This window comes from Rhinolophus sinicus, chromosome 1, assembly GCF_057876585.1.
Source record: "Rhinolophus sinicus isolate RSI-liver-muscle chromosome 1, RSI-T2T, whole genome shotgun sequence".
NCBI classification, from domain to species: domain Eukaryota; kingdom Metazoa; phylum Chordata; class Mammalia; order Chiroptera; family Rhinolophidae; genus Rhinolophus; species Rhinolophus sinicus.
The window spans coordinates 210,127,777-210,140,729 of record NC_142501.1 but is presented as its reverse complement, the minus strand read 5'-3'; the positions used below and the strand labels follow the sequence as shown (position 1 = coordinate 210,140,729).

At 47.5% G+C, this 12,953-nt stretch overlaps 1 protein-coding gene across 1 annotated transcript in view; it reads left to right on the top strand.

Annotated features, from left to right (window-relative positions):
- The window catches only part of OTOP1 (otopetrin 1), a 33,318-nt gene extending 21,150 nt beyond the window's left edge, over positions 1-12,168 (top strand). The window contains exons 4-6 of the mRNA XM_019716574.3: positions 1,646-1,776; positions 4,822-5,741; positions 10,778-12,168. Coding sequence (XP_019572133.3) covers positions 1,646-1,776; positions 4,822-5,741; positions 10,778-10,948 — 1,222 coding nt within the window. The 3' untranslated portion in view covers positions 10,949-12,168. The remainder of the gene's footprint in view (positions 1-1,645; positions 1,777-4,821; positions 5,742-10,777) is intronic.
- The last annotated feature ends 785 nt before the right edge of the window (positions 12,169-12,953 follow it).

Sequence of the window (12,953 nt, the reverse complement as noted above, 5' to 3'; positions counted from 1 at the left end):
CCACCATCCCTTGCAGGACTCGAGGAATCGAACTGGCAACCTTGTGGTTGAGAGCCCGCACTCCAGCCAACTGAGCCATCCAGGAGCTCAGCAGCAACTCAGCTCAAGGTTGCCGGTTCGACTCCCGCAAGGGATGGCGGGCTGCGCCCCCTGCAACTAGCAACGGCAACTGGACCTGGAGCTGAGCTGCGCCCTCCACAACTCAGACTGAAAGGACAACAACTTGAAGCTGAACGGCACCCTGCACAACTAAGATTGAAAGGACAACAACTTGACTTGGAAAAAAACAAACAAAACAAAACTCAGAGCAGAGGTGAGGTCAGGATTAAAGACCCAGGTGTACCGTTTATCCTGTAGGCTGACCATGGAAGAGCATGCTCTTGGTTAGACAGCAGGGAGGTGTGCTTCCTCTGGGCCTCTTCTCTCTGACTGAGGAGACATCAGCTGCACACAAGTTTCAAGACATGCCTTTCAAACCGCAGTATCTGCTGCACCTGCTACATACAAGGTCCATAGTTAAGTGCCCTGGAAGCTACTGCTGTGAACATATCTTAGAGCAGCAGGCAGGGGGAGACTCTGTGGGTTCTGAAGCAGTCAGTGACCCTTCTGGAACCATATTCCTCACAGATCTCTCCTCTGTTCCCCAGAGTCCAGCATCCACCTTCTAGGTCATCGCCGTTCTTTTTCCTTAGGAGGCGGTATGGCGTAGACGCAAGGGCAGAACTTGGGGTCAGACCTGCTGTTCCTAAGTCTGCAAACCCCGGTGTGGCTGCTTACTCTATTTGTGACCATGACACCCTTTCTGATCCTATCTGAGACTCTCGCAGCTCAGCAGTGTTGTCACAAAATAGGCTTTTATAATGTTTACGCTCTGCCATCCTCAGTGATTTGGGGTTTCATCCCTTGCTGGTTGCTTTGTAGTCACAAAATAGCTGCTATAACTCCAGCCTTCATGTCTGCATTTGAGCCTGGAAAAAAGGGGAGAGGAGCGATTACTGGGCTTTTCTTATTCTTAAATCTTTCTTCAAGAAAGTGTAAGTTGTCCAGTAGTGACCAGAAGACTGCCTCACAACGCACTAGCCACCACGGCCGTGCCTCGGTGCCAGGGAGGCCAGCAAGCAAATTTCTGGCTTGTTTTGGTGTCTTTAGAAGTCAGTGCAAGGCAGGGGGTGTAGATGATGGTTATTGGTTTGACCAACCAACAGTAAGAGTATACCAACTCTCAAGATGTCCCATGTAGCCCTTTCAGTCTTTCCTTTATTGTTCTTTCCTGTTCCCTTCTAGAGGAAAGAGTTTGGGGTATGATAGGGTTGGTTGCCTGCTTTTAGAAAAGTTCCATCCCCTGTGTCCCTGCTCCCAAGACCCAGTTTCTTTTTGTCCCATAGACAATGAGTTGAGTACCGGTAGGTTCAAGATTAAGGCAAAATGCCAAGACTGTGGTTTTGGTAGTTCCCATGGAAACACCCCTCCCAGCCACACAGGGGACCCACTCAGAGCCTAAGCTGCCAGATGAAACCAGAATCATGGATAAGAAGGAGCCGTGTGTGTGTGTGTGTGTGTCTACGAGCGTACAATGTCTTCGTCTCACCCCATGGGGCTTGGGGCTTCCCAGGGCTGGTCAAGAACTGGTCTTTGTGTTTTCCAGGTTTGGGGTGATCCACTCGGTGTTCACCAACCTGCTTCTGTGGGCCAACAGTGTCCTGAATGAGTCAAAACACCAACTCAATGAGCACAAGGAGAGACTCATCACTTTGGGCTTTGGGAACATAACAATAGGTGAGTGGAAAGGGTTGCCCTGCCGCCATGTTGGAACATCTCGGAAACCTGCAGAGACCAGGACGTTCAGAAATGAGGAGACAGCTTCCAAAGAGCTGCAGGGTCCACCTGACTCAGCATTGGACAGAGTCCTCTGCTGTTGTACAAAATCTTTCAAAATCTCATGAGTCTGTCGTGCTGGTTCCGTAAGTAGACTGTGCTGAGCATGAGAGGCTTCTGCCGTGACTCAGGGGCTTGTCAGACCCGCAGGTGATCGTCTGGGTCGCCATTTCTCATGGTCCATGCTGGTACGGAAATAAATGTCTCTGTTTACAGCTATGGGGGATTGGCAGTTGTTCCTCTGTGTGTGTTTCATTAAGCCTTTATTACCAGTTCTTTCCACTCAGGTAGAGCATTTAAAAATCCATAGGCATCTAATGGTAGGTTGTGGTTACTTGGTTTTAGTTCATTTGAAGTTTTCATTTAACTGTACTTTGCTTATCATTTTGGTCCGTCTTTATTCCTCCTTGCTCCTATGTGAGAGCCTATAGCGCTAATCTTTCCATTTTCTTCCAAATTTCTTTAGTATTTATGAGATATCACTTCTGTAATTAGAACACTGAGGTTAAAAGGAATGTGGGGTAGAGAAAACTACGATGTACTGGGCACTGGCTGTCTTGTTCTCATCATGTAGTAGCTGTGTGACCTTTGGAAGCCATTCAACCTCTCTGAGCCTCCCTTTTCCATCATAAATTGGGGGGGCCTGAAGCACGTATTTTCAAGAGCTCTTCCAGGTTTGCCACACTACATGTCTCTACTAGCTGTACCACCCAGTCATGGAGAGCAACTCTAAACTCGTTTTCTCCCCAGTGGGGTGGGGATGATGACATCTGGGGGACACACTATATTTTTTCAGCACTCCCAAACAGCAGCCCATGTTGGGGAATGTCCTGCTCTCTCTTTGGGTCTCATTTCCTCGTTGGTATTGATAACAGTAACAGCCGTGACAATACCAAAAACAAAGATTTGTTGGGCATTTGTTGAGTGCTTGGCACTGTTCTAGGCACTTGACGTGGTTCATGGAATTCTTATCCCAACTCTCTGAGGTAGGCACCATGGACCTTATTATACAGATGAAACTATGGAACCAGAGAAGTTAAGTAACCACCCCAAGGTCACACAGCAAGTAAATGATTGAGCCAGGATTTGAATCCCAGCAATCTGGCTCCAGAGACCTTTATGAAAGAGGGGATTAGATTAATTTTTTTCTGAAAAAAGGATTTCATCTGCTCTAACATTCTGTTAATATGAACCTTTCCTCCTGATTTCTTCCCCTGTCTTTTGCACAGTGCTGTATAGGGTTGCAAGTGGTAGGAGAAACTCCTTGTGAATTGAAAATTACAGTGTTCTGCAAAAGTGAGGGTAATTAATGCTACCACAAAGCTTTTCCATCTGATTTTATAAGTAGTGCATACATATCACAAATTAAAACAGTGACAAAGTGTAGAGAAATAAATCCATAATAACACCTACCCAGAAATGCAGTAAAATGCTGTTAATACTTGGTTATTTCTTTGTAGTGTGCTATTTATTTATTTATAGTTGAAACCATACCATATATATTTAATCTTTATTTTGACTACAAACTACAGTAAAAAACGAACTTTACATTGCAACACCAATGCCACATACTGGTGTGTGTGCACATATATCATGAAATAATAATCTTAATGTATCGGAGACACTTTCAAATTTCTATTGCATTCATTTCCATTCATTCTATCCTATTCTATTCCATTACAATTCCATTCTGTTAAAAAAATTAGTTGCTACCCTCTAAATTGATTTCACAACTGAACACTGGGTTGTGAGATGCATTAAAAAACACTGAATAGACAATTTGTTCTTATGTTTTCCCATTGTTATTGAACATGATTATTTTCTTGTACCATTGAAACACAACTTCATTCTAGTTTTTAATGGCTGCTTGCTTACTATTCCATTGCATGGATGTATAAAACTTCACTTAACAATTTCTAAATTGTTGCACACTGAGGTGTTTCTCTCTCTCTCTCACACACACACACACACAATTTTACCTAATGTTTTGATCATAGTTTTGATTTGTCCCTTAGAATAGATTGGAATTACAGTTTAAAGACTATATCTATATCATCTTTAAGGCTTTTGTTACGTATTTCATTGTTTATTTACAGCATTTTCCCTTCTTGTTATGAAGCGTTTCTTTACACCATTGCCAAGAGTCTTCCAGAAGGTGCCAACTTGCCCTTCTGCCATCAGTATTTGAGGACGCTCAGCTCATGTCATTCTTGCAAACATAGGATAGTCTCAAGAGCACAAAATTTGCTAATGAGGAAAGAGCATTTTCCCTCACAAAGTCATTTTTAAAAAATATTTCTTAAATCACACATGTATATCATATTCATGTTGAATGTTTAGAAAATACAGGGAAGCAAAATCTAGAAGTTAGCACGCTGTGCGTCATAAACTTACACAATGTTATGTGTCAATTGTTACTATATCTCAGTAAAGCTGGAGAAAAGGGACACTGTAAAAGTCTCTTTTACTGAAAAAAAGAAAAGAAAAATCACCTGCCATTTTTCTACCCAGCGATAACCATCATTAACATTTTTGTTTATATCTTTCCAGATTTTTCTGTTTCTCTCTCTCTCTCCGTCTCATCTATATATCTATACTTCACAAAAAAGGTGTCACACTCTAGCCTCTTTGGCAAGCTGCTTTTGTTCAGTGACGTCTTGTGAACATTTTTATATGCTGCTAATTTCTGCCATGACATTTGTAATGGCTGTATAATATTCCAATGTATGGATAAAATATGATTCGTGGAATTAATACTTTTGGGGTGATATTCATGGCTATCAGTTTAACTACGATATTAGACATGCTAAGAAGCCATGAAATGAAGCTTTTAATTCAATGAGGAGCCCCAAGCGTGACTCCACAGTGAAAACACTTCTGTGAGCCTTTCTGTCTCCCAGCGAACACACTAACGGCCCTCCCGTGGGATCTGCCTCTCTCCCCTAGAGCTAGATGACCACACACCTCCGTGTAACTGCACCCCCCCGACGCTCTGCTCTGCCATCTCGCACGGGATCTACTATCTCTACCCTTTCAACATCGAGTACCAGATCCTGGCTTCCACGATGCTCTACGTCCTGTGGAAAAACGTCGGACGCAAAATGGACAGTCATCAGTACCAGAAGATACAGTTCACGTTTCGTGGGGTCGCAGTGGGCTCGGCCCTGGGCCTGGCCGTGCTGGCTGCCACGATTGGGGTCGTGGTGGTGTATCTGATTCAGATCGGACGCTCCAAGTCCAAGAGCGAGTCGGCCCTCATCATGTTCTACCTGTACGCCACCGCCGTGCTCATACTCATGGGGGCTGGAGGGCTGGTTGGAATCCTGATTTATAGGCTCGATGAGCAATCGCTAGACGAATCCAAAAACCCGGCCCGCAAGCTGGACACGGACCTCTTGGTGGGCACTGCCTCCGGCTCCTGGCTCCTGTCCTGGGGCTCCATCCTGGCCATCCTCTGTGCCGAGGCCCGCCCCTCGTACACCTGGTACAACCTGCCCTACTCCCTCCTGGTGATCGCCGAGAAATCCATCCAGAACCTCTTCATCATCGAGGCCACTCACCAACAGCCGGAGGTGTCCGAGGACATCAGGACCGTGCGGGTGGTCACGGTCTGCAACGGCTCTGCCACATCCCTCGCTTCTTCCTGCCTCAAGAGCAGAGCTGTGACCGGGGACGTGGCCCCGCAGGGCAGTGAGACGCCACCTGCAGTCAATGGAAATATGTGTCTGAGAGAAGGCGATGACAAAGAGGAGAGGAGCAGGGAAGGGCCCCCTGGCCCGGCCAGCCACCCCCGTTTCTTGCAGAGCAACACCAAGGGGAGAGTCTTAAGGAATATCGCAGCCTTTTTGTTCCTGTGCAATATCTCGGTAATGTACATCAAGTTATTTATTTACTTTTAAAATCTATTTTCCCTGCCTTTTTCAAATAAGGAATGGAGGCAGCTTGTAATCAAACTAATTTCAGTGCATTAAAAATTGAGGCTGGAAGCTAGGTCTATATCCTACAGATTCACTTACTGAGTACCTGCTGTGTGCCAGGGGCGGCGATGGGAACTAAAGAGGAAGAGTGAGACGACTCCGTACCTTTCCTCAGAAAGCCCATCTGGTATGGTGGGGGCGTGACACAAGGACAAATACGATACAGCGAGTATTCCAAGTGCTGGGCTGGGTCTGTGCAGGGTGTAAAAGGAGCAGGGATCCAGGAAGGGACTTCAGTGAGTAGGGGCAGCTTGAGGTAAAGCCCAGTCTTAGGAGTGCTTCTGGCTGCAAATAACGGAAAGCCTGACTAGCAGTACCCTCAGCCTTAAAGATGAGAATTCTGGACGTTGGCTGCTCAGGGTTTGTCATAAGATGGCTGCTGCAGCACCAGGCATCATATCTGGTTTCAAGACAGGAGGAAGGAGGAAAGGACTGGTGCCGGGCAATGTCTTTCACACAGCCATACCTAGCTGCAAGGGAGGCTGGGGAAGTGGGTGGGTTGCTTTCCAACCTCTATGATGGAAGTTGTCAAGGCAGAGGAAGAGGTAGAGTCAGTCACTGCATATGGTCTGCCTCAGCCTCAAGGACTGGGTGGAGCGTTACCAGGTGGTCAAGGCAAGGGAAAGCGTTTTGGACAGAGGGCACATAATGTGCCAAGACACAGAGGCAAATGGCGCCACGGCCTATTTGGGGAGCACCAAGTAGTTTAGCATGAATTCCATTTGCATTAAACAGAGCAGCAGAGTGGGAAATAGGACGGAGGGTCCAGTTAGATGGGTCCGGCTTGAGCAGAGCTTCATAGGCCTGTCGGAGTCTGGTCTTCAGAGGACTCTTTCCCTTTGTGTTTTGGAGTTCTCCCCTTAGCAGCTGTGCGCAGGCAGGATGCAGACAGGTACGACCAGGGGCAGGGAGCCTGGAGCAGACGCCTGGCAGCTGCCCAGATACAAAGTGATGAGGAGCTGAACTCGGCCCGTGGAGGTGGAGATGGAGAGAAGAGAAAGAAACAGAAAGCACCGCGTGTTGCTGGGATTTGTCCTGGAGGACGTGGGAGGAGGGCAGGGCTTGGTGACAAGGAGGGGAAGCCGCGTTTGGCACCACACAGGCCTCTGCAGTGACTGTGGCTGATGGTATGATGCGGACGCTCATGCCAGGAGCCACCAAGGTCATAGTCAGCTCTCCACTGTGGCCGCCATGTGTCACCAGGGCAACGCTGTGTTTCTTCATCAGCCCATTGGCTTCTGAGCTTCCTCCCGTATTTTAAGCTGGTGCCTGCCCCAGGGCTGCAACTTTTGATATTACTCTAAGGCCACAAAGTGGGGAGGGTCCATCAGAGGCCAAAATGACTGTGTGTCTGCCAATCAAATCTGATTCTTGCTTTGGGTCACCTGGGCCTTGGACCCCTCCAGGTGGGTAGACAGTTATGAGGCGCTTTGAAGGGCGAAGGGGCCCAGAAGAGTTTGGCTCTAGGCGAGCCCCCTTCTTTCATCGCTGAGATAGTTATTGAGCACCTGCTGTGTGCCAGGAACTGTGTCAGGACCTGTGGGCACAGCAGTGAACAAAGGAGTGAAACAGGGAAGTAAGAGCAGCAGGTATCAGTGACCACAGAGGGGCTGCATTTTATGTGAGGCTTATCTCCCAGAGAGGGGTGTCACAGCTCAGATTCTGTGAAAGTCAGAGTTGGTTCTAGAATTCTCCTAAAGCATTTTGTTTTTCTACACACCCCGAGGGATGAATAGATCTCTTTGCGGTTCAGAAAAGCCACTTTCCCGGCTGGGCCTTTGCTTAGCCACCAGGTGAAACACCGGGCTTGCATTTTGGGGTTTGCTTGAACAAGAGTAGCCCTGCCTGCAAGACTAGAATCAAGTGGCAACTGATGGTCTGTTGGGACGACTGCATCCCAGGGGGACGCTTTTGTTTTGTCTCTTCATCTCTGTGTTCTGCCCCTGGTGGCCCCAGACACGGCCGCTGTGCCTGACCATCATGGCCGCTGAGGATGACCATCATGGCAGGGTGATGTCTTAGGATGTCCCAGCCAAGTCGAGGGGCAGCGCTTTGAACCCCCGCAGGTGATTCCATCTTGTGCCAAAGGCCTCTGCCTGAGGGTGGGAGTTACCATCTTCCAGGACCAGGAGCTGGCACAGAGGCTTCCGCTGGAGGTGCTGCTGTGGACGTCCATGGGGGGAAGTCAGCGGCCATGGAGTGGACCATAAAGGGTGGTGGATGTGATGATGGAGGAGGCCAGGTGCTGCAGGAACTCTGGGGGTCAGGGAAGGCCTCTGCTGGTGGAGGCGGGTGATCTGGGCAGAATGACAGGTGGCACTAGAGCTAAGAGCTGAGTGGCAGGAAAGAGTGTTCCAGGCAGAGGGAACAGCCAGTGCAAAACCTCAGGTGGGAGCGAGCCTGTCTCATTTAAGGAAGAGAAATACGGGCCATGTGACGGTCTGGGTGGGTGGTGGACAATCTGGGGAGAGAGGTTGGGGATGGTAAAGGATCTGCTAAGAGAGGGCTTTATAATCTCACGTAGGAGGTAGATTTTATTTTAAGTAAGCCATGGAGACTGTCGGGGTTTAATCAGGGAAGGGACACAATCTCATTTACATAAAAAATTAATCTCGCAGCAGAGTGGCGAGTAGATTGTTGGGGCAAGAGCGTAAGCAGGTAGACCAGTCGGGAGCCCACTGCAACAGTCTGGGCAAGAGGGGAGGGTGGTGGTCTGAAAACCAGGGTGGAGAGAAACGGTGAGTGAGAGTGTTGTTTTGGAGGCACAGTTGTCACGATTTGCTGATGGACTGAGCAGCAGGCAGAGGGTTATGAGAGTCAGAGGGAAAATGAGGAGATGCCTGGAGTTTCGATTGAGCAACTGGATGGAGATGTTGCTAATGAGATAGGGGAAATGGTGCAGGTATGTTGAGTTTGAGATGCATTTAGACACCCAAATAGCCCGTGGGATCCACAAGCCTGGGATTCGTAAGGGTGGACCAGGCTGGTGATTTCGTTTGGGAGGTCACAGACCATAGCTGGTACTTGTAACCAGAGACTGGATGAGGTCATCCAGGGGTCATGGGTATAGAGCAGAGAAGGGGACCCAGGAATGAGCCCCAGGACCAACCAGCCTTGAGACGTTAAGCAAAGGAGGAAGAGCCAGCTAAGGAGACCGGAAGAACCAGCTGGGGGGCTGGGCGTACACCTTCATATCATAGAACCCAGAGGACACAGTGGCACAGAGATATCAGCTAGAGAGGGTTCTAGATGGACATGTTAAAGAAAGCCGTGTGAACCAGCTATCTACCCCACACTTAGCCACTCAAAACCACCAACAGTGATTAGTTCAAGGCCTCTCTGGGTCAGGAATCCAAGAGGGGCTGAGGGGTGGTGCCTCTGCTCAGGGTGGCTTACTGGCTGCAGTCAAAGGGCCCACCTGCGGGCGCTGCCATCATTTCATTGTGTGTGGGGGGAGGCGATGTTTCCACGCCTGCGGACGTGGCTGCAGGCAGGATTCCGTTGCTTGTCTGACATCTCCTTCAGCTCCTGGCCACATGGCCTCTCCACAGCTCAGCTCACAACGTGGCAGCAGCTTCCTCTTGCAAGAGGGGGTGAGTAAGACGGATTTCAGGTCCTTTGTAACCTAATCTCAGAAGTGCCATCCCATGACTTTTATCACATTCTGTTTGTTGGAAGCAAGACGCTAGGTTCAGCCCGACTCAAGGACAGGGGTCTCCATGAGGATGTGACTCCCAGGAGGTGGGACAAGCGGGGGTCACAGCGTGGGGTGGAGAAAGTCCCAGAGGTGTACAGTGTGAAAGAGAAGCAGGCCAGGGAGCCTGGCAATTTAGGGGGAGGTGAAGGAGGAGGGATGGGGACAGGGAGACTGAAAAGGAAGGACCAGTGAGCAGGTTCCATGAGCAACAAAAATAATAACTTATTGCTTTAGGTTTTGCAAACTTAGTTGCCATTTCATTCTGATCTGAGCCCTCTGAGACAGGTGTTTCTATCTTACAGATGAAGAAACTGAGGCTCGAAGAGGTTAAATTACAGTCTTACAGCTCCATGAACCTGGGTCTGGCTCCAGTGCATGTGCTCCTCCCCCTGATGGGGGGATGTGGGCAGGGTCTGGGCTGCCTCTCAAAGCCAAGGACCAGACAGAGAGGAGACCCCAGAACTCACAGCCCAGACCCCCGTGGCTGGGATCTCCAAGCACCAATGTTGAATAAGTAAAGGCGAGTGTGGTAGACAGGTGACCTCTGCTGTAGGTAAACACTAGAGGCTGTGGGAACACAGACGGATTTTCTGCCCAGAATGGTTAGATCAAGGAGGGCTTCCTGGAAGAGGTGGCATCTCAGGACAGAGGAAGGTAGGATTTATCAGAGAGAACACAGGGAGTCTCTGATAGAGGAAGCGGCAGGAGCAAAGCCCTGAGGACTTGGGAGAGAAAGGCACATTTGGGGACTGTGCACAGCCTGGGGAGGCTGGAATAAGGGGTGTGACAAAGAACATGGAGACATGGATGGGTGCCTAATCACTGCAGGAATTTGGAAGGTGATTGGAGCCACTGGTGAGTGACAATCAGTGGAGTGACAAGGTCAGATGTGTGCTTTCTCTAGATCACTCCCACAGATGTGTGTGTGGGGGGATGAAGGCCCCCACTGGAGTGGGGTGATCTTCTGGAAGCTTGCAGCAGTTCACAGGGGGAAAGTGAGGACCTGGCCAAGGAGAGGGCTGCAGGGCTGGAGAGAATCAGGTGGGTTTGAAAGGCCTTCCTTCAGGAGGGGGCGCTGAGGGAGAGGGAAGGATCAGGTGGTCTGGGGGCTTTGACAGACTCCATGGGCGTGAGAAACATGGTGTAGAGACTGCGTATGGCAGTCCCAGGTGTGACTCAGTGTGGGGCCTCTGAGGCAGCAGCAGGGACGGTCTCCCTTCTCTTGCAGCTTTGGATCCCTCCTGCCTTCGGCTGCCGCCCTGAGTACGACAACGGATTGGAGGAAATTGTCTTTGGCTTTGAACCCTGGATAATTCTGGTCAACCTGGCCATGCCGTTTTCCATTTTCTACCGAATGCATGCAGCTGCCTCCCTCTTTGAGGTCTATTGTAAGATATAGTCTGTGTCCACATGAAAGACTGAGGCGTGAGCGAACAAGAGAGTTCCCGGGAGCCACCTGGGAATGGCGCGTTTGGCAAATATTGACTTACACATGCGAGGTCTGCCCAGAACGTCTGCCTTTTGTCTGTAGGGACTGTGTTCCTGTGGACTGCAAATGTCCATCACCCTGGATGGACGTAAACAAGTTAAGATCAAATGAAGGAGGTAGCTGAAATCTGTCCTGGGTTAGTTAATTCAAATCAAACTCAAATCATGTTATCTCCTTCTAAGTGAGATCCTCTATTTTAGAAGAATATGATCTCAGGTTAGGACAAAAGTTTATCCAGCTTGTTTTCCCTAAAAATCATCTTTAGTCTGCAATTTATCATGTTAGTACATACAACCTTTTATTGACCATCTGTGCAGTCTGAGTTACCCTTACATTTTATCCTTCCCAGAGCTCATGAGTATAGATACAATCACATTCAGTTTATATTGCACTTTCGAAATGTGCTTAATTTTTGAACAAAGTTACTTTTACCCTTTGGATGGAAATTTGTGACTAGATCAATATACAGTTATTTCTTACCTGAAATTTTGGCACATTTTTGTTTGTGATCATCTTGAAGTTTTAAAAAATATATATATTTTACTGTTTTCTCTCTCACTATAAATACATACATGCTTTTGATAGAAAATTTGGACATTTCAGAAGAGTAGAAAGAAACAAATCACCTAGGATGCCATTGTTCAACCGACAATCATTTTTTAACATCGGACTGTATTTCTTTCAACCCTGTGGATTCATAGGAGTCTTTTTATTGTTACTTTTATTCTACTTGCCAGTGATGATGAGATATCTTCAACTTTGTATCCATTTTTTCCCACTTAACAATGTGACATAAACTCCCCCCCTGCATTGTTATAAATTCTTTGTAAATGTCATTGAATACTATATTATAGTCTACCAAGTGAATGTGCTATGATTAGTTTTCTATTATTGGTTTCAGTAATCACAACTTTTTGTTTTGATAAGTGACTCTGCAAAAATCAACCATATTTGTAAAGCACTCTATAGAATTGCTTCTTTAAGATATATACTTAAGATCAGAATGCCTATTCCAAAGGTTATAAGGAATACTGACATTTGGGAGGCCTTTGTATATGTTTTTCTATAATTATTTTAAATTCATAATAAAGTTAGTTAAATTACTGTAAATACAAATGTGAATATCTTTTCATCTGAGTGGTTTTTTTGTGTGTATGTGTTTTGTTGTGTTTTTTTTTTCACAGCATGGGACATTAAGAAACTGAATTTTTTACATGACTAATGTACTTTATGTTCATTTTAGAAAAATAACCTAAAAAATGGGCAGATAGACTGAAAAACACAGTAAAACATCTATCGTACCTCCCATCTAGCATGGTGGTTTTCAGCTTGGTGGGATCTTGTCCCCCAGGGACATACGGCCAGGTCTGCAGAGACTTTGGATTGTTACCACTAGGGAGTGTTACTGGCATTTAGTGGGTAGATGCCTGGGATGCTGCTAAACGTCTTACAGGGCACAGGACGGCCCCCACCACTAACAATTATCCGGCCCCAAATGTTAATAGTGCTGAGATTGAGCAATCATTGCTGTTCGTTTTTGGTACCTAGGTACCTATCAGTACACACACTCACACACACACACGCGCACACACACGCACACACACACACACACACACACACAGATTTTTAAATATATATTTAATTTTCATGCAATTTGCTTCTTTTCTCTTAATGCACCAGCGTGCTCCTTAACTATTTTAGAGTCCCTGTGGCCTTCATTCTCACAAGTTAGTGTCCATAAGACTCGTCTGGGGCGTCCTTACGATTCCTGCCCCCCCAGCTAGAAGTTCAGCGTCCACTGGGCTGCAGTGAGGCCCAGGACCTTGCTCATCAGGAAACCTGACATCGACTGGCTTTCCCACGTGTACTGCTTTACGGCGCACGGATGCCCTGGGCACTCAGCTTATCAGGACAG